The 21,372-nt window shown below is 54.7% G+C and overlaps 1 protein-coding gene across 5 annotated transcripts in view; it reads right to left on the bottom strand.

Annotated features, from left to right (window-relative positions):
* The window catches only part of MYH14 (myosin heavy chain 14), a 102,520-nt gene that overhangs the window by 59,503 nt on the left and 21,645 nt on the right, over window positions 1-21,372 (bottom strand). For 4 of the 5 annotated variants that reach the window (XM_053210909.1, XM_053210912.1, XM_053210911.1 and 1 more), the window contains exons 3-10: window positions 19,497-19,653; window positions 15,824-15,851; window positions 15,592-15,694; window positions 14,939-14,959; window positions 13,553-13,645; window positions 12,614-12,677; window positions 10,109-10,207; window positions 9,340-9,480 (exon numbers count right to left, since the gene is read on the bottom strand). In XM_053210909.1, coding sequence (XP_053066884.1) covers window positions 9,340-9,480; window positions 10,109-10,207; window positions 12,614-12,677; window positions 13,553-13,645; window positions 14,939-14,959; window positions 15,592-15,694; window positions 15,824-15,851; window positions 19,497-19,653 — 706 coding nt within the window. The remainder of the gene's footprint in view (window positions 1-9,339; window positions 9,481-10,108; window positions 10,208-12,613; window positions 12,678-13,552; window positions 13,646-14,938; window positions 14,960-15,591; window positions 15,695-15,823; window positions 15,852-19,496; window positions 19,654-21,372) is intronic. The other variant, XM_027037024.2, reaches the window with a different exon arrangement.

The raw sequence follows: 21,372 nt of genomic DNA, 5'->3' as shown, positions 1-21,372 counted from the left end.
AGACAGAGAGAGACAGAGCATGAATGGGGAAGGGGCAGAGAGAGAGGGAGACACAGAATGAGAAGCAGGCTCTAGGCTCTGAGCCATCAGCCCAGAGCCCGACGCGGCGTTCGAACTCACGGACCGCGAGATCGTGACCTGAGCTGAAGTCGGATGCTTAACCGACTGAGCCACCCAGGCGCCCCTCTTTTTTTCTTTTAATGTTTGTTTATTTTTGAGAGAGCACGAGTGGGGTAGGAGCAGAGAGAGAGAGGGAGACACAGAATCTGAGGCAGGCTCCAGGCTCCAAGCTGTCAGCACAGAGCCGGATGCCGAGCACGAACTCACAGACTGCGAGATCATGAGCTGAGCCAAAGTCTGATGCTTAACCAACTGAGCCACTCAGGAGCCCTTACATCACCTCATTGTATGCGTGTTTCTGTCCCAAAGATACCTTACCTATATAATGTTGCTTCGTTCACATCAAGCTCACGGCCAACACCCCTCTAATGGGAGCCGGAAGAAGGCTCATCTAATGTATGTGTTTTCTCTGTGAGAAACACTACAGCCCTCTTGCACGTGGGGATGCCAGCCCGCATTAAGCCCGATGCGTGGGGGGCACTTTAGACAGTGAAACCATCAACCAGCAAAGCGCAAAACCGTGAAACACGTGGCACTCAGTAGCCGGCGAAAAGGACGCCGGTTTATGGTGGAATCGAGACGAGGCGGCAGAGCACTGCGTCGCGGAACCCCAGCCCCGTGTTTGCGTGGGCAACTCCAACTTTCCACCCCTGTATGAAAGACGCAACGTTCCCAGAAACACCAGGAGTACTGGTTCGGGGTGGGGGGTGGGGGGTATGGTTAAATTTAGCGAGTAGGCGAAGTCGCAAATGCAGAACCCGCAAAAGAGGATGCACTGTCCCCCCCCCCCTTGTCAGCACAGAGCTGCCAGAAATTTCGCTCGTGGTGAGTGCTGCCCCCTAGAGTACATCGCAGGAACTCCCAGGGGGTGGCGGGCATAAAGACGGAGGCCACGGGGCCACTTGCGGGGTGCGTCTGGATACCACAGGGCCCGGGCGGGTGGGGACCCGGGTGAAGACGCCCTTCTGTGGAACAAAGCACTGCCCACACACCGCGTGACTCCTAAGCGTCCCCGTGGACATTTTTGCCCATGACAGAATGGTTTGTAATGATCTGAGCAACCCGACCTGGTTTATGCATAAACACAAGCGTTTCGTGTTTGGTTTTGACACGCGGTAGATTTTCCAGGAACGGAGCCACGGTGAAATCCCAGGAGACGCTGTGGTCGGGTTTTGTTCAGAATTTTATCAAGATTTGGGAGCCCTCTCATCTGCGACAGCAAAGCTGCACGCAGCCCTTGAGTGGGACCGGAAAACCCATGAACACGGGACTGGCTGGACCTGTACCCGCCGCTGTTATGGCGACGCTACAGATCCGCGCAAGCGCCCAGCTTCCCCATCAACCACGCCTTCCAGAACGGTTTTCGCGATTTCCGGGCTCAAATGGACGTCGATTTCTTTCCACCCCCTCCATGCCAGGTCCTGTCCCAAACACTCCCAAATGAACTCACTTAACCTTCTTAACTCCGCGAGGCAGGTCCTCCAATAACATTTTACCTGTGAGTAAAAAAAACCCCTTCACACATGGGGAAACCAAGGCACAGTCAGGCGACCAACTGGAGCTCACCAGCAGCGGAGGGGAGACGCAAACTTGGGACAGTCTGACTCCAGGGTCCGCATCCCTAACGGCTGCGTTTCCTCTTTGCCGCCTTCTTCCAGCATAAAATTCGCATGGAAGCACGTACACGTGGCCCGCATACAGAAAAGCGCACAAATCATCCCCTTCCAGCTGGCCGAGCGTTTACGGAGGGGATGCGCCCGTGGAGCCGGCCTCTCAGAAGCCCCTTCCTGGCCACTCGCTGAACTTGGGCAAACTTCACTGTCACGTGGTTAAGCGGAAGAAGACAGACACGAAAGCACACCCACCGTATGGGTCTGTTTGTACCCAAATGCAGGAACAAGTAAGCTGTTAGATGCCAGAATAATGATCACATTGGGGGGGGGGGGGACTCTGGTGACGGGGAGGGGCACGAGGGACCTTCCAGGTGCCAGTTATACACGCATTCGCTTGCAGAAAGCCCCCGGACTGGATGCTTAGGCTCCAGGCACATTTTTTTGGTGTCTCTGCTTCTAGGCTGATTACTTAGAAAAAGCGGGTGGTGGAGGGGGAAGGGAGGAGCACCCTGCTGGGATACTCCTGCCAAAAACCCGTAACCTGAATCTAATCGCAAGGAAACACGCCGAGTTGAGACAAAACAACTGGTCTGTAATCTTCAAAAGTCTCAAGGTCACCAATGATAAAGAAGGAATAGTTCCAGACGGACGGAGAGTGAAACGTGCTAGACACGTGTGATCCTTGGGAAATGTGTGTGGATGGGCGTGCCTGTGCGTGTGCGTGCACCTGTGTGTGTGTAACCTAAAAAATTTGTGAGGGGTGCCTGGCTTGCTCAGTCGGTGGAGTGTGCGACTTTTTTTTTTTTTTTTAATGTTTATGTATTTACTTTGAGAGAGAGAGAGAGTGGGGGAGAGGCAGAGAGAGGGGGAGAAAGAATCCCAAGCAGGCTCCATGCTGTCAGCACAGAGCTCAAAAAGGGGCTCGAACACCCCAAACCGTGAGATCATGATCTGAGCCAAAATCAAGAGTCAGATGCTTAACCGACTGAGCCACCCAGGAGCCACATCCGAATTCCTGGCATCTGTGAATATTACCTTGTAGAGCACAATGGCCTTCACTGGTGTGATTAAATTAAAAATGTCAAAACGGGGACACGTCTGAGTGGCTCAGTCAGTTAATTGTCCTGCTTTTGATTTCGGCTCAGGTCATGATCTCACAGTTTGTGAGTTCAAGCCCCACATCGGGCTCTTTGCTGACATCGTGAAGCCTGCTTGGGATTCTCTCTCTCTCCTTCTCTCTCTGGCCCTCCCTTGTTCACTCGTGCTCTCTTTCTCAAAATAAATACATAAAATTAAAAAAAAAAGTCAAGATAGAGATTTATTCTGGATTGCCCAGGTAGACTCTCACTGTAGATCCTTGTAAGAGGGAGGCGCCTGGGTGGCTCAGTTGGTTAAGCGTCCGCCTCTTGATTTTGACCCAGGTCATGACTTCATGAGTTCGTGGGTTCAAGCCCCACATTGGGCTTTGAGCTGGGAGGAGCCTGCTTGGGATTCTGTCTCCCTCTCTCCTCTGCCCATCCTCCCCTCAAAATAAATAAACTTAAAAAAAAAAAAGAGGGAGGCAGAGGGAAAAAAAAAAAAGAGGGAGGCAGAGGGAGAAGACCACATGAGCAAAGGTTAGAGTGATGTGTTTTGAACCCGGGAAAGACAAGAAAACGGATGTTCCTGGTGAGCCTTCAGAAGGAACAAGCCCTGCCCAGAGCTCGATTTTAGTCCCATGAGATTGGCTTTGGACTTCCGGCCTCAGGCATTGTAAGAGAATAAGGGTGTGTTGATTTAAGCCACTGTTTGTGGTCATTGGTGACTGGTCATGGGAAGCTAATACAGGGGGTCAGAGGTACCACGTTGTAAGGCACGTGCTGGAAGGCTGGTTAGTACAAGCATACCCTGCACGCCCGGGTTAGCCCCTGTCTTGAGACTATAGAGAGCCATCTCTAAGCCCATCAAGCAGAATATGTAGAACATGTTGTTCAGTGTTCCAGGTCAGGGGCTCAGGGGTGGCCAAGCCGGGGCGTCTCCTTCGTAACCGAGAGTGTCCAAATGGCAGGCTTTGATCTCCTCGGAGCCCTGGCTGTTTAAGACAGGAGAGTCTACAGAGAGTTACTACTATAAAATTTGTTGTTGTTGTTAACATCTATTTGCTTTTGAGAGGCGGGGGGGTGAGCGGGGGAGGGGCAGAGAGAGGGAGACACAGAATCCGAAGCAGGAGCCAGGCTCTGAGCTGTCAGCCCAGAGCACGACGTGGGGCTCGAACTCAGAGACTGTGAGATCATGACCTGAGCTGAAGTCGGACACCCAGCCGACTGAGCCAACTAGGCACCTCCAGAGAGTTCCTACTATAAAAGCTGTATGTTGGGCACCTGGGTGGTTCAGTCAGTTAAGCCTCGGGCTCTTGATTTCGGCTCAGGTCATGATTTCACGGTTGGTGAGTTCGAGCCCTGACTTCAGGCTCTGCCTGAAGAGTGTGGACTCTGCTTGGGATTCTCTCTCTCTCCCTCTCTCTCTCTCTCTCTCAAAATAAATGAATAAACATTTAAGAAAAGGATTTGGTGTCGGGAATTAAACACCTTGCGGCACAGGAATCTATGTGCACTAGAAACTGCTGAATTGTGCATTTCACAATGATGAATTTCACGGTTACGTGAATTCTCTCTCAAAGAAAACCAAAGGCAGACGTTGACTACACTTGTGGTGAACACTGACTAATGAAAGAACTGTCAAATCCATACGCTGTGTATCTGAAACTAATGTAACATCCATTAAGAATAAAAATAAGTTAAAAAAACAGGTTTTGGTATAGTTTGCAGGGCACAACAGGGTGTCCAACAAATACTGATTTTTCTCCGTCCCCACTGAGATCATAATCCCTATGGAAAGTACCTGTTCCTTCCTCATCTCCTGAGCGTGCGCTCTGCATACAGTTAGTACTCTATAAATGCTTTCACGGATGAACTTGAGCTTGCCTGTTTCCAGGGAGGAATTCCTTCCGTGGTCCACACTACTTCTGGGATTCAATCTAACCTCTTATCAGGGTTTTTGGCACCCTGTCCCTGACCCTCACAGCTCCGCCGGCCCCAGGGTCCCCTCGCTTACTCCAAGCAGCCACCCAGCCCCCTTTCGGTTCCTCCAACACTCTTCCTTGCTGCCAGGGCTTTGCCTCAGACACTCCCATCTATGTCTGGTTAACTCCTGCCAGGTCATCAGTGCTCAGCCGAGGGCCGTCTCCTCCAGAGGCTGCCCTGACCCTCCCCCGACGGTGATGGAACCCTGTGACATGTGGTCCCTGCTCCATGCACCTTCTATTGGTCACCCTTCCCCCCTCCACGGGCTCAACTCTAATCCGTTTGTGTAAACGGGCGCTTCTAGGTCTGAGCATTCCATGGGTCAGGGGCTCGTTCTGTCTTGGCCACTGTCAGTGCCTACAGATGACTGGCCCACAAACCCCTTCGCGGCTGGATGACTCACTCTATTAATGAATAAATGGCAAAAAGTTAACTAGTAGGGGATACATTACTGGATGTGGGAGTTTGCAGTGTGGCCTTGGACAAGCTGGGTGACCTCGTGGGCCTCAGTTTCCCAAGCTGGGCAGTGAGAGGAGCTGGGTTCAGAGATCTCTGGTTCTGCCCGCCTGGGGTCCGGGGGCACTGGGCAGTCGGGGGACAGCCCAGAGCCCTGGTAGTTCTGGGAGTCTCCCCTGGGGACAGCGGCGCGCCTCCCAGAAGATAAATAAACCAGGACATCTCCCTTATGGACCCACAATAGCATCATCACCTAAAAACTGAATGATCATTCATTCCTTAACATCAGCCCGGACTCAGCCCGGACTTAAGTCCCCCCCCAGTGGCCTTTAAAATGGCCTCTGACAGTTGACTTAGGAACTTGCACCGGGGCCAAGCGCCCGGGTGAATCTGACACCCGAGAAGTTGGCAGTTAGCTCTTGCTGGTAACCTCGGACCAGCCGATGGCAAGGAAGCCCAGGCCGGCGGGGGCAGGGGCGTGGGGCCGGTGACGCCCAGTCCTGCTCACAGGAGCCAGGACCCAAGTGCCAGGTTCTCTGCTCAACCACTGGAAGTGTCATTCATGGTGCCTGCCTGGACTGGTCCCCAGTGCTCTCCGCCCCGGGCTTCCCGCTGGCGACCACCTTCCCAGAGATGGTCCGGAAAGCTTCCCAGAGGTGCCCACCCGCCTCCCTAAAACCAGGTCGCGGGCTGGCTGTGGGGTCCGACCCAGGTCCCACCACCTCCTCATCCACTGGGATGAGTCCCAGGGAAGACACCCCACCTCCCTGGACCTCGGTCACCTCTTCTGTCAGAAGGAGTCTACGAAAAGGTGACTGGCTGACTCCACTCCTTGTCAATAAAACGCTAAAGAAAACGACGACGAGACCCCATCCGACTGCCACACCAGCGAAAGCCCAAAAGCTTACGACGGTGGTTGCTGGCACGCACCCAGGGACACAGCACTCTGGGGACACTGTGGGTGGAGATGGAAACTAGCGCCACCTTCTGGGCGGCGATGAAGTGGATTCTCCACAATTGAAAAAACACTCGGGGCGCCTCGGTGGCTCAGTCGGTTAAGCGTCCGACTTCGACTCAGGTCACGATCTCGCGGTCCGTGAGTTCGAGCCCCGCGTCGGGCTCTGTGCTGACAGCGTAGAACCTGGAGCCTGCTTCGGATTCTGTGTCTCCCCCTCTCTCTGCCCCTCCCCTGCTCATGCGCTGTCTCTCTCTGTCTCAAAAATAAATTTAAAAAAAAGAAAAAAGAAAAAACACTCAGAGAGGAAGTGGGGGTGGGGAGTGGGGGGGGTTCGAGGGGAAACCCAAAAAACCACAAGTGGATGGTTGATTATCGGATGCGGTGCCCATAATAAAAAGATTAAAATGTCGGGGGGCGCCTGGGTGGCTCAGTCGGTTAAGCATCTGACTTCGACTCAGGTCACGATCTCGCGGTCCGTGAGTTCGAGCCCCGCATCGGGCTCTGGGCTGACAGCTCAGAGCCTGGAGCCTGCTTCCGATTCTGTGTCTCCCTCTCTCTCTGCCCCTCCCCTGTTCATGCTCTGTCTCTCTCTGTCTCAAAAATAAATAAACGTTAAAAAAAATTTTTTTTAGAAAGAATCCTAGTCCATTTAAACAATGAAACCGCATGCAGCCCCTCCCCAACACACAACTGAAGTCTACCTATACATACAAAACCAGAATTATTGCTAAAATATACTGTCTGCTGGGAAAAGTGAGGCACAAAGCACATTAGCAGAGGAGAGATGAGCTGAGTCCTTAACCGCAATGCCACCCCCAGTGTACCAGGTGCCTTTCACCTGTTCGTTGCTGTATCTGGGATGGTCCTGGGCAGAAGGTCAAGGAGATGCGGTCCCCCTGCGGCAGCAACTACAGAGGAACTTTTAAATGCAGCAGCGGGGCATTTAAACTGGCTGGGGGGGCTCAGCCAGTTAAGCGCCTGACTCTTCAACTCGGCTCAGGTCATGATCTCACGGTTCGTGGGATCGAGCCCCAGATTGGGCTCTGCGCGCTGACCGCCAGGAGCCTGCTTGGGATTTTCTCTCTCCTTCTCCCTCTGCCCCCCTTCCCACTCTCTCTAAATAAATAAATATATAAACTTTAAAAAATGCAGTAGAGCAATATCTTAACATTTTTGTCCCTAGTACGGCTGAACATCAGCCCAGGGGCTAGGAAATGCCTCCTTTTATAGAAAAGTAACATGTGTCTTTTCGTAGATGTCTAAAATATTTCTAGAAGGGGATGCAGGAAGCTGAACAGTGGGAGGGAATCTAGGGTTCAGGGCACCTCAGGAGACGTGGGTTTCCTCGCCGCGACCTTTGGCACATTCAGATTATGTCACCACGCGCCTACGGCACTTCAAAAGTTTTTTGTTTTTCAGAATTGCAAAAATCGGGGGCACCTCGGTGGCACAGTCAGTTAAGCATCTGACTCTTAATTCCAGCTCTGGGCATGATCTCACGGTTCGTGAGTTCAAGCCCCACGTCAGGCTCTGTACTGATAGTGTGGAAGCTGCTTGGGATTCTCTCTCTCTTCCTCTCTCTCTCTCCAAATAAATAAATACATTTTTTAAAAGTTAAAAAATAATAAAAATAAATAAAAAATAAAGGAAAAGAATTGCCCACACCCAGGGCACAGCAGGGCGGCTGCTCCCAGGGTTACTTGAGGCAACCTGTGTCAGAGGCCAGGCCCCCCTGTGGCTTCCATCTGAATTTGTTTGCCAGCTGCCCGGGCGACTCTCAGGCAGGCGGAGGAAGTTACACAACCAAGGTTGGGAAATCCAGCAGGGAAGGCCTGAGACCCTGTGTCAATACGCCCCAGGAGGCCGGCCAGTTTGCAGCCTGGGTAGACAGGCAAGCTGGCGCTGGGTTTCCAGCCCTCCCAGCTGGCCCTGGAGCCAACAATAGCTCCCTGGGCCTCCCGCAGTGCTGGAGGCCAGAGGAGAAAGGGACGTGGCCCCTCCACTCAACCCTAGACCTCAAAGTTCACACGAACAATGAAAAGTCAGGCAGTCGCAGAAGGACTGAGGTCCACCTATATGCACTTATGGGCTGAATCGTGCCTGTTCCCCTACAAACAGATATGCTGACGTCCTAACCCCCAGGACCTCTCAGAATGTGACCTTATACGGGTACTGACTCAAGCGGACATAATTAAAGTCCAGATGAGATCGCAGTGGGGTAAGGTGGCCCCTGATCCAACACGACAGGTGTCTTTATAAACGGGGGAATCTGAACACACAGATGTGCACACGGGCAGAAGCCACGTGATGACGAAGGCAGAGATCGGGTGATGCTCCTATGTGCCAAGGAACACCGAAGACTGCCAGGAAACCACCAGAATCTGGGAGGGAGGCAGTGAACAAACAGATCCTCCCAGGACCAGGCGGCCCTGCCATCATCTCAATCTCGGACTGCCGGCCTCCAGAAAGAACCAGGAGACCAGCGGCTTCCACTGTTTAAGGTGCTCGGGTTGTGCTTTGTCACAACAGCCCTAGCAAACAAATACAGTACCTCGGGGTGCCTGGGTGGCTCAGTTGGTCGAGCGGTCGAGCGTCTGACTCTGGATTTCACCTTAGGTCATGATCTCACGGCTCATGAGATCGAGCCCCGCATTGGATTGGGATTCTCTCTCTGCCCCTTCCCTGCTCATTCGCTCTCTCTCTCTCTCTCTCCCAAAACAAATAAATAAACATTAAAAAAAAAGAAAAAGAAATTGGCCGCCCCAGCAACTCAGGCGGGTCTGTGGTTTTGCCATAGCTTGCTTGTCCCCAGTTACGGTTGTCTGCTGTTCCCAAATCAATCCATTTTGTTAGCAACTGAGCCAACAGCTTTATTTTTGGGGTTAACACCCTGGGAACACCGGTCCTCACTCTCTCAGCTCCTCGGGCCTTTGCTCAGAGGCCACCGTCGCTGTGTCCCCTTCCCGATCCCCTCCTTAAAGCTACACCTCCTCCCTCCTCCAGCCTCCGCCCCCCCCCCCCCCCCCCGCCCCTGGTTCTTTTTCCCAACCCGGGACTGACTGTCCAGGTTCCCTGCCTGCCCATGCGGCGCCCCAGCCCCACCTGCAGCCGGGGTTTGGGGCTCACTCACAGGTGATTTCCTCCGGGGTGAATCCCAGGACCCTCAGCGACTCCAGAGTCTCGTGGAAGAGTTCCCGCTCCTGGCCGGGAGGGGACGACGACCCGTTGGTCAGGAAGCGGTAGTGGGAGCAAGGCTCCAGGAGGAGGTCAGCTGCAGGGTGTCATGAGTGGAGGCCTAAGGTCAGGGGCGAGCTGTGGAGTCAGACTCACCTCCCAATGGCCACCCCCGGGGACCTCAGTCTCCTCCTGTCCAACGAGTGAGGACCCTTCCCTCACGGTGGAGTGCACGCTTAGCACACATCAGACCCTTTTGTCTTCCCTCCTTCCGGAGAGACTGTCCAGTCCCGTAACTGCCCAGGGCAGGCAGGGGCTGCAGAAGCAATGAGGCTGCGGGGCCTGAGTTAGCAGAAGCCGTGGGACAGTGGGGTTGGCAGCAGAAGGCACGTGGGTCCTGGAGCCTGACAGAGGGGGGCCGGGAGGCAGCCAAGGCTATGGGCGAAGGAGCCAGCCTGAGAAGGAGCCTCGGGACAGTGGGGACCACTGTAAATGGGAGCCCCGGACTTTCTTCAGCCAGAGCGTGGGAGGAGCAAAGAGGAGACAGCGGGGAGCTCAGGCAGGAGGCGGCGTAGAGGGGACCCGTATCCACCGCCCAGCAGGAGCCTGACCTCAAGCAGGTGCCTGGCAAATTCTAGCGCCTCCCGTTTCCTCCTCCGAGGGCCCAGGGAAGCCAGACGCCCACCTGGGGCTCCCTCCCACGCCCCGTGAGCCCCTGCACTGACCCTTGAGCTGCTCTCCCGCGCCTCCCAGCAGCTGGTAGAAGATGTGGAAGCTGCACTCGTCCTTGGCTTGGCGGATGGCCCTCGACTTCTCCAGCAGGTCTGGGCGGCCAGGAGTCAAGTGCCACAGGGAAAGGGTGGTGACGGGCGGGGAGGCGAGCCCACACAGTGCCCTCGACCCACGCCGCTCCCCACTGCTCTCCTGTGAAACCGTGGAGCTGTTCACAGCCCAGGCCAGCATCCTTGCCACTAACTGGAAGAGTGGCCTCAGACCCGTCACTCAAACACCGCGCCTTAGTTTCCTCATCTGTGCAACAGGGGGGACGCAACACGCAGGAATGAGCCGCTGCGAGGGCAGGTGCGTTATCGTGCGTCAAACACCCAGAGCGGTGCCTGGCATGTAGTTAACTGCGACCAAGAATCTCTCTGTCCAGGGGCGCCTGGATGGCGCAGTCGGCTAAGCGTCCGACTTCAGCCAGGTCACGATCTCGCGGTCCGTGAGTTCGAGCCCCGCGTCGGGCTCTGGGCGGATGGCTCGGAGCCTGGAGCCTGTTTCCGATTCTGTGTCTCCCTCTCTCTCTGCCCCTCCCCCGTTCATGCTCTGTCTCTCTCTGTCCCACAAATAAATAAACGTTGAAAAAAAAATTAAAAAAAAAAAAAAAGAATCTCTCTGTCCGTTGTTTCCCTGCCAGCCTCAGTTTCCCCGTACAGATACGGGGGGGCCATCGGCGCCTCCCTTCCAGGAAAGTCACATGGCACGTTCACACACTAAAAATTGGCAAGCCGCCCTAAAGTAAAATCAAACACCTGATAATGTGTTTGCCCCTCTGCGCCTCACGCTCATGGACCGCAAAGCACCTATTTCAAGGGACAGCAGTCACATAAGTAAGACCTACCCTGGGGAGCCCTGACCAAGGTCAGCTGCAAACCATTGACCAAAAGCCCTGGGTCGCTAACCTGCTCAGGTAAGAAGGAGATGACCCAGAGAAGGGATGCCCCAAGGCAGGGTAGGGTTGGGGGAGCATGCACCCCAAGCCTCGGTTTCCTTTTCTGTTAAATGGGATGATAGCCATATCTGGCTGGTATGGGTACAGAGAGAGGAGCTGGGATCTCATAGGGTGAGCTCTCAGAGGAGAAACCCTCCAGAAATTTTGGTCATGCTCGGGGCGCCTGGGTGGCTCGGTCGGTTAAGCGTCCAACTCTTGGGTTTCGGCTCAGGTCATGATCTCATGGTTTCACGGGTTCGAGCCCCGCATTGGGCTCTGTGCTGACGGCGTGGAGCCTGCTTGGGACTCTCTCTCTCTCCCCCTCTCTCTCTGCCCCTCCCCGACTTGCGCTGTCTCTGTCTCTCTCAAAAGAAGTAAATAAACTTAAAAAAAAAAAATTCTGGTCATGCTAATGCTAGAGCTGAGGGGTCAGGTTGAGCCTGAGACGCACCTGATTGCTGATTGGCCTGGGGGTGGCACCCCCCCCCCACCTCACCCTCCATGAACATCAACCCACAGGCTGGTCATTGGCCCCGAGGCAGAGGCAGCCATGCACTAGAGATCTGCCCAGAGGGGCAGCTGGAACTAGAAGGGGAGTGTGGACAAAGAAAGTTTGTATCTGGAGGTGGGCAGAGAAGACAAATGCCCTTCTCCTCCCCCCATACCCCACCAGGAGCCCCGGGGTCAGAGGAGGTACGAGATGGCGGGATGGATGGGGCAGGAAGAGCCGGGCACTCTAAGAACCTGCGTAAGCAGGAGCCTCGATGCTGAGGAGCAGCGTGGGCTGCAGGTGCCGGTAGTTCCAGGGGACCCGAGGCCAAAAGCCCCAGGAAGCTCCCAGTAACTCCCATAAGGACATTGCTAATTTATTCCCATCATTAACTCCGAACGACGGCAGCTCGTTCTGGAATGCTTACCATGTGGTGGGTGCCATGCTACTAATTTGGCCCCCATTGTCCTACAACCCTTCGAGGGCAGGTTCTATGATCCTTCCCTGTGCACACAGGGGGAAACTGAGGCACAGAGCGGTCAAAAAACATACCGTAGGTCCCACGGCTCAAAGTGGCAGAGCCAGAATGTGAACCCAGGTCGTTGTGATTTCTTTGCCCCTCCTCTTAAACGCGGCATTCCTGGAGCTCCTCTGTTTGATCGACACCTCACATGTGTTGTCGCATCTTGTGCATTATGTGTGACTCCACGGGGAGGAGACTCTGCCCTGGTCCCCCCCACACTTGCCCCAAGCACCTTCTCCCTTTGCTGCCTGTGCCCTGTGTCCTCTCTCTGCGGTAAAGCCGCGGCCAACCCACCGCCCCTGCCCTCCTCCCTCCACAGGGAGGCGCTGCACCTACGCCTACCCAAGGTTCCTTTCTCTTTCACAGAGGAGGAAACTGAGGCACCGTTTCTGAGCAGCGAGGAGCCAGGCTTCCCAGTGTGTGTGAACACCTGTTTCCTGCAAGCAGGGAGATCCCAAGGGCCACCCTCCCCGGCCGCCAGGTGCCCCTCGGGGGCTACGAGAGGATACAGGTCTCGATGTTGGCGCCCACGATGTACCCGGCCACGTCAAAGTTGATGCGGATGAATTTGCCCTGGGAAGGAAGGGGTTGGGAGTTAGCTGACGGTCCTCCTGCCCCCCCTGAGGACCTGAACAGCACCCCTAACCCACACTCACCCCTCCCAGAACTAGGGCGGCATCTCAACTTTCTTTCTCCCTCCTCCTGAACCCCATCCCAATCATGAGGTCCCAACCAGGGGCTCCCTGGGGAAGCTAAGGTCCAGGCCCCTTTGACTGCTTTCCTCAGGCCCCAGCCCCCTCCTCCCTCAGACCCTGGAGTCCTGCTCCCAGCCCCCTCCTCCCTCAGACCCTGGAGTCCTGACCCCCAGCCCCTCCTCCCTCAGACCCTGGAGTCCTGACCCCCAGCCCCTCCTCCCTCAGACCAGGAGTCCAAGCCCCCAGCCCCTCCTCCCTCAGACCCAGGAGTCCTGGCCCCCAGCCCCTCCCCCAGACCCAGGGGTCCAGGCCCTCAGCCCCCTCCTCCCTCAGACCCTGGAGTCCTGACCCCCAGCCCCCTCCTCCCTCAGACCCAGAAGTCCTGCTCCCAGCTCCTCCTCCCTCAGACCCAAGGGTCCTGTCCCAGCCCCCTCCTCCCTCAGACCTTGGAGTCCAGGCCCCCAGCCCCTCCTCCCTCAGACCCAGGAGCCCAGGCCCCCAGCCCCCTCCTCCCTCAGACCTGGAGGAGCCCAGTCCCCCAGCCCCCTCCTCCCTCAGACCTTGGAGTCCAGGCCCCCAGCCCCTCCTCCCTCAGACCTAGGAGTCTAGTTCCCAGCACCCTCCTCCCTCAGCCAGTCCACACCATCTTCCTTCCCCTTTACCACCCCCTACACTCCTACCTCCCATATCACTGACCCTGCAGCCAACTTGCGGCCTCCCTTCCCCCCACCCCCTCCCGCCCCAGGCACTCACAAATCGGGAAGAGTTGTCATTCTTCACTGTCTTGGCATTGCCGAAGGCCTCTAGGATGGGGTTGGCCTGAAGAAGCTGGCGCTCCAGCTCACCCTGCGGACATGGGAGACAGCAGGTCAGTGAGGACCGCCAGGGGTGGGGGAGGGGCTGGCCCAGCTGTGGGGGAGGGGTCTGTGCTGCAACTGGCTGGGGCCTGCTTTCCCGATTGTTAAGGGAACAGGGAGAAACTCCAAGATACAAGAAGTGGAAACATCACAAAACATAACAAAAGCCAGCTGCAGATCACAACGTGATCCCTTGAGAGGGACTCCTGAGGGGCTCAGTCGGTTAAGCGGCTGACTTTGGCTCAGGTCATGACCTCGAAGTTCCGGAGTTTGAGCCCCACATCGGGCTCTGTGCTGACAGCTCGGAGCCTGGAGCCTGCTTCAGATTCTCTGTCTCCCTCTCTCTCTGCCCCTCCCCTACTCGTGCTCTGTGTCTCTGTCTCTCAAAAATAAATAAACATTAAAAATTTAAAAAAAAAAAAATCTAGGGGCGCCCGGTTGGTTCGGTCAGATAAGCATCCGACTCTCGGTTTCAGCCCAGGTCATGGTCTTATGGTTTTCATGAGTTCGAGCCCCGCATCAGGCTGTGTGCTAACAGCAAGGAGCCTGCTTGGGAGGCTCTCTCTTCCTCTCTCTCTGCCCGTCCTGCGCTCACTCTCTCTCTCTGTCAAAATAAATAAATAAGAATTTTTGGGGGCGCCTGGGTGGCTCAGTTGTTTAAGCATCCGACTTCGGCTCAGGTCATGATCTCATAGTCCCTGAGTTCGAGCCCCGCGTCGGGCTCTGTGCTGACCGCTCAGAGCCTGGAGCCTGTTTCCGATTCTGTGTCTCCCTCTCTCTCTGCCCCTCCCCCGTTCATGCTCTGTCTCTCTCTGTCTCAAAAATAAATAAATGTTAAAAAAAATTTTTTTTTAATAAATAAACAAATAATAAGAATTTTTTTAAAAAAGAATAAAAGATCTGTACTATCAATATGACGCGCTTCAAACTCTGGCACATAGTAGGCATTCAAGAGGCGGTAGGTCCCTTCTACCATTCAGGTCTGACTCTGAACATTCGAAAGAATTTTTACATCAACAAGCTGCGTGGGCCATGGTAGGGCCACACCACACAGTAGCATGGAACCCGGTGTGTGCCCCACAACAGCAGTAAGGAGCCCCGCATGTACACAGTGGGGCTGCATTAAGTGACGGCACATGGCCGGGCACGCACACAGAAACAGGAGCGCGGCTCCCCGGTGGCCGGCGATGCCCTGGACCTGTCTGCCGGGGAGGACGTGGGTGGGGCTGACCCGGGGGGCGGGGCACGAGGGCAGGACTTGAGGCGACTCCCGGCTACTCACATAAGACACGGTGATGGCAGCCTGAGGAAGCCACGGGACACGAGACACGGACCAGGACACAGACCGGGACGCGGCACATGGAACGTGGACAGACACACAGGTGAACCGGAGGTCCCGGGTGGCGGGCAGGGTGGGGAGAGACGTGAGGGGCTGCGAAACTGGGCACGTGGGGTTGGGTGGCCCGGGTTCGAATCCTCTCCAGCCCCTTCCTGGGAGCGTGACCTCCGACGACCAAGGCACCCCAGCCTCGCCCTCGGTTCCTCCTCTTTCACTCAGGAAAATGACACCCACTCACTGGAGCGTTGGGTTAACGTTAAGAAGAGAGACGGGCACTACGTAGATGCTCCCTGCTGAAGTACACTGAGGACTGCAGGTGCTCAGATCAGGCCCGACACACAGTAGGTGCTCAAGACCGTCAGCGCCTACCACGTGCTGGGTGCCGTTCCAAGGGCTAAGGGGGGTCAAGAACCGGCCCTCGAATTTCCGTTTCCAGGCACACAGCAGGCGCGCAGGCAGCACGGGCAGCCGGATGAAGGCTCACAGCTGTGGCCCTCCACACGGGAGGCAGGGGATCATGGGGAAAGCAGAGCCTGGGATGGAGGGGGCACTGCAGGTGGCAGGGTCCAGAGCGGGTCCCAAGGCAGGTAACTCACCGGTACGCCTGGCTCCTTCCTGCCCTTTGGGGACGATGCCACGTGGGCGAGGTACTGGATGACCTTCTTGGTGTTTTCTGTCTTCCCAGCCCCGGACTCCCCACTATGGGGGAGAACACAAGGGGGAAGCAAAAGGGTGGACCGTGGTGCCAGGTAAGACCTGCCCATTCCAAGCAGAGCCACACCCAGCCAGGACCCTGCCTCCTCCAGGAAGTCCTCCAGGATTACTCACGTGCAGAGAATGGACTGATCTTCACGATCTGGAAGAGATAGAGGGGGACAGGTCACCTGGAGGGTCTCGTCTCTCTAGTGAGACTTTGGTCCCTTATACCAAACCCTTTTCAAAGGGGGTAAGGAAGCCTTTTGCCCCCAAAAAGGGTTTAAAAAAATTTTTTTTAATGTTTATTTATTTTTGAGAGAGAGAGAGAGAGAGCGCAAGCAGGGGAGGGGCAGGGATAGAGGGAGACACAGAATCCGAAGCAGGCTCCGGGCTCTGAGCCGTCAGCCCAGAGCCCAACGTGGGGCTCGAACCCAGGGACTGCGAGATCATGACCTGAGTGGAAGCCGGATGCCCAACCGACTCAGCCACCCAGGCGCCCCGCCCCCAAGAAGGGCTTTGGTGTATGACACTCCTGGATTCTAATACCCCAGCCCAACTCAGCCTCTTGCCTGCTATGTGATGCTGGCAAAGTAGCTATCCCTCTCTCAGCCTCAGTTTCCTGACCTATAAAAGGGAGCCAACGAACTCCAACCGGAAAGAATGTCATTCCTTCAACAAACTTCAATTTGAGCCCCTGCGTGTGCCTTTGATATCCAACAGGCCACAACACAGCAGCGACTCCCCCAGTGCTTACCCTGCACCTGACACAACTCTTCAAGAAACGTGCACTGACTACCTACTGAGTGCCAGCCGCCTACGACAGTGGGAACTGGCAAGGTCCCTGCCCCTTCACAGAGCTTCTGCTTGAGTGGGGACAAGCAGCACATAAAGTAAAACCGAAGGTGATTTGACTGGTTAGTAATACCCGCAGATATCCTTGATTGTCACAACTGGGAATCCTGTCAAGCACCCTACAATGCATGAGACGCCCCTATGTAAGGAATCACCCAGCCCCAAATGCCAATAGGGTGAGGAATAAGAAACCCTGGTGCAAAGAAGTGACTGAGGGGTAGAGAGCCAGGAAGGCTTCCCCGAAGAGGTGGTGTTTCAGCTCAGCCCTACAGGACGAGGAAGTAGGGCAAGAGCATTCCAGGCAGAGGACACAGCCAGTGCAAAGGCCCTGTGGTGGGACCAAGCTGGAGATGTCTGAGAGACAGAAAGGAGGCCAGTGAGGCCGGGGGACAGGACAGAGCTGGAGATAGGTGCAGAGGGGTTTGGAGGCCATGGTTAAAGGCTCGAATGGGGGGTGGCGCCTGGGTGGCTCAGTCAGTTAGGCATCCGACTCTTGGGTTTCAGCTCAGGTCATAATCTCACAGTTCATGAGTTTGAGCCCCACGTCGGACTCCACGCTGACAGTGTGGGGTCTGCTTGGGATTTATTCTCTCTTTCTTTCTCTCTCTCTCTCTGCCCTTCCCCTGCTCACACTCACTCCCTTTCTCAAAACAGATAAATAAACTTAAAAAAAAAAAAAGATCTGGATGGTTTTTAAGCAGGACAGGAGGCCTCTACGTGGTTTTAAGCCAGAGGGAGAGCTACATTCAGCCTGGTTTGGCAGCCATACGGACGTGGGTTCAAGGTCCAGCCTCCCCTCTGCCTAGTAACTCCGAGGTGCTCTGTGCCTCAGTTTCCCCATCTCAAAGACGGGGCTCAAATCTGCCCTGACATCACAGGGCTGTAGTCAGAACTCAGAGAGAACGTCCAAAAAGTTTCTACATACTAGCTGGTATAGAGTGCTGCTTTGTGGCCTGTTTTGTGTCCAGGGCTGAGCCCTGGGGCCCGGGATCTCGCTCTCACGTCTTTGACTCTCACACACCCAGCACGAATTGTAGTTTGTTGAGTGAACCACGTTCTATTCAGCTGAGGTTTATCGTCTCCATTTTACAGGTGAGGAAACTGAGATTCAGAGACGGGGAGCCACTCTGCCAGGGTCACACAGCAAGCAAGGGGCTGAGTTGGGGTGCGGCATCGGAACCCAGGCGGGTCACACGTTAACACCCACAGCACCCAGCCCAGGAGGAGGATGCGACACACAGCGTGACTTACAGGGAGGCGGAGGTTGGGGGCCTTCAGTTCAAGTCCCATCCCAGACACCCACCCACCACTGGACTGTAGGCAATGACCGCACCGCTCTGTGCCTCAGTTTCCCCATCTGGAAAGCAGGGATAATGAGCACACCTACGTCATGGGGTTGCTGTGAGATTTAAGCGTGTTAATTCACGAAAGGTGCCTAGCACAGAGTAGCCACTCACCCTTACTTTATTGTACGTTGATTTATTCCCGAGACGTAATAACTAATATGTAATAAAGGCTAAAAATTATTTTAAAAAGAAATGTAGAACAAATTAGGTGACATAACGAAAGGCAATCAGCGCTCCCGATGATTACCTAGAAATTTATAATGTGAATACAAGAACATCGCATACGGATGCGTTCTATCGCATAATGCAGGCGTGTGATATATTGGATATTACACCAGTGGATCTCAAACTTGGCTCCAGCATCAGAATCCCCAGAAGGAGCCCAGCAATCTTGTGCCAACACTGACCACTGAGCCTCACCCCGAGAGTTTCTCTGACTTAGCAGGTCTGGAGTGGGGCCCAAGTTGGCAGGTCTGACAAGTGCCCAGGTGATGCTGATGCTGGTGGTGAGGGCACCACACTCCGAGAACCACTGCGTTATATAATATAAATGCGTTATTATAACACACGATAGAACGATGGCATGTAATAAATGATATAAGATACACAAGTGATGTAAGGATGTAAATGATGTAAGTATATAGGTACCATATAAATATCCTGCTGCATACTATTATACGTCAGTAAGACGTACATTTTAAAATAGTGAATGTGATTTATATAAACCAAATAGTTATTCAAATAAACTTACAATAAATATATAATGGTTACATTACGTATAAGACATGTGAATTATGTAATTTTGCCTGGACATCTTTTTTTTTTCATTTTCAAAAATATTTTCTAGGGGCGCCTGGGTGGCTCAGTCGGTTGGGCGTCCGACTTCGGCTCAGGTCATGATCTCGCGGTCCGTGAGTTCGAGCCCCGCGTCGGGCTCTGTGCTGATGGCTCGGAACCTGGAGCCTGCCTCAGATTCTGTATCCTCCTCTCTCTCTACCCCTCCCCTGCTCGTGCTTTCTCTCGCTCTCTCAAAAATAAATAAACCATTAAAAATTTTTTTTAAATTTTGTAAATGTCTTACTTACTTTTGAAAGAGAGAGAGACAGAGCATAAGCAGGGGAGGGACAGAGAGAGAGGGGGAGACACAGGATCCGAAGCAGGCTCAGAACTCATGAACCATGAGATCATGACCTGAGCCGAAGTCAGACGCTTAACCGAGTCACCCCTGTGCCCCTGCCTGGACATCTTTGTGCAACCTGACCAGCTGTACACAGCAACCCCATGTTGCCCATCATCTATGGGACTGACATTAATTCCATGGCAACGCAGATCATGTCCACGACATAAGTGTTGAATGAATGAACACCAAGAACCACTGTCTCAAGAGGAAATGTTGCAGAGGCCTGGGTGAGTGAACACAGAGACAAATAAAAAGGGGGCCTGTCTGTTAGGACCAGAACTTGCCCGCTGAGCCCTCCATTTGTGTTTCCTCCTGCCCCACAAAGAAGCCTCACAGAGTCTGAAATTCTTAACCTGTCATCTTATTCGGACCCCCAGACCAGCCCCCCTTGGAAAGACATGACCAGCAGTCCCAGCCCCACACTCACCCTGGAGCATGCTTCGGTAGGCCCCCTCTGTCACCGCATACACGTGGGGTGGTACTTCATGGCGCTTCTTGCCCCGGTACATCTCCACAATGGCCTCCGTATAGATGGGAAGTTGCTTGTATGGATTGATGACCACACAGAAAAGGCCAGAGTACGTCTGCAATGGGCAAGAAAGGAGAGGGCTTCAGCTGCCTGCCTGAGGCCCAGAGGGCAGCATGGGACTGCCATGTGCGGTTGGGCATGTTGTGCACTGCACGAGGATATCCATCAGAGGGGTTGCCATTCACACCAGGAGAACGTAGATTCGAACTTTTGTTACAAAGACTTTCAGGCTGATGGCAGAAGAGGATCTTTCCAAATGGCACAAAAGTGCTGTATGGATGATTCACCGTGAGAGAGAGTGTGGCCTTTACAGCCAGCCAGACTTGGCTCACAGCCCATCACCGCCTGGACGCACACACACAGAAAGCGACCACGTGCCAGCTCATGTGCACCACCCTATATAATGGTGGGAGACTGAAAACGACCTGCCTTCATGTTCTTTTTTTTTTTTTTTTTTTTAACTAACTTATTTAAGTCATCTCTACCCCCGACTTGGGGCTCACACCCATGATCCCGAGATCAAGAGCTGCAGGTGCGTCCAGCTGACCCAGCATGCGTGTTCTTTCAATGGATTCCTAGGATGCTCTCGGTGTACAGATGGAGAATTCTCTCCAAAACATTATCGAATAAAGAAAACAAGGTGAGCGCTGTTTGCACTGAAAGAGGCAAAAGAGGAATAATTTGGATGTCTTTGTGCGCACGGGCATAAAACAGCCTCAGAAGCCATCACAGTCTCTGCAGCTGAAACAGGACAGGGACAAGTCTGCGGTTTCTACTGAAAACAGACTCACAGGGCCTCGTACGCGACAGCCTTTGAGGTACACTCCCATCGGGGTTTGGAAATGCTAAGCGTCAGGTTTCAAGGTGCGTGGAAATAAAGCTGCGATTTTTCTTGCGTCCAAGTTTACGGACGCCCCGAATTCGTCGTCACACCCGTGGGGGCCTGGGGTTCAGGGCCCCGTTAACGGGTTAAGAGCTTTTCCAGCTCACACAGAGCATCTGGTAGACGGGAGGCACTGAGGGCACAGAGAGGCAACAGGATGGCCAGAGAGCTGCCTGGCCACCTAGCTAGACCGACCCAGAGAGCTAGCCGGCGAAGCTAGCCGGAGTTGCCCACAAAATTAGCCAGACAGTTAGCTGCTCGGGGACCCGGCTAGTTAACTATTAAGCCGCTGGCTACTCAGCCAGCTAGCCAGCTACTTAGCTGGCTGGTACAAGGACTGCTTTAAGCTCAGACAGCTCGAGCTTCTCAGGGTGTGGCCACCACAGGCCGGCCCAGCTCCCCGGTGCCAACCTTTTAATGGTGGGAGGGTGGGTGGCCTGGCCGGGAGCAGAACAACCGGTTTGCTCGGTGTCTGCCCTCCCTGCCTTGAGCTCCCCTGTTCGCAGCAGAGGGCGGGGCGGCCGGACCACATTCCCTGGGAGGGTATCTCATGGCTCCTGGCGCCCCGGCCCCCACTCCCGGCTGGCAGAGGAACCCCCTCCCCACGCCACCCATCGGCTCACCGCAGCCCCCTCCTGCCAGCCATACCTCGTTGCCCGGGCGACACCCCTCCACCCCATGGCAACCCAAGTTGTCTGCCAAGGCCAGGGAGCAAAGGGCAGAGGCTGGGGCATGCAGAGTTGGGGACGCCCAGCAGAAGGGTCTGGAGCCCCGCGGCCCCAGCCCTAGGGGCTCTGAAGCGGACCAGCCCAGCAACTCTCCCCCTGCCCCCCTCTCTCCCCAGTCTCGGTCTCCTCCCCACCTCATTACAGAGGCTGTGGGGATTAAGGG

The sequence above is a fragment of the Acinonyx jubatus genome, chromosome E2, assembly GCF_027475565.1.
Source record: "Acinonyx jubatus isolate Ajub_Pintada_27869175 chromosome E2, VMU_Ajub_asm_v1.0, whole genome shotgun sequence".
Taxonomy (NCBI): Eukaryota; Metazoa; Chordata; class Mammalia; order Carnivora; family Felidae; genus Acinonyx; species Acinonyx jubatus.
Note: the sequence above shows the minus strand (reverse complement) of the source record. Positions and strands in the feature narration are given on the sequence as shown.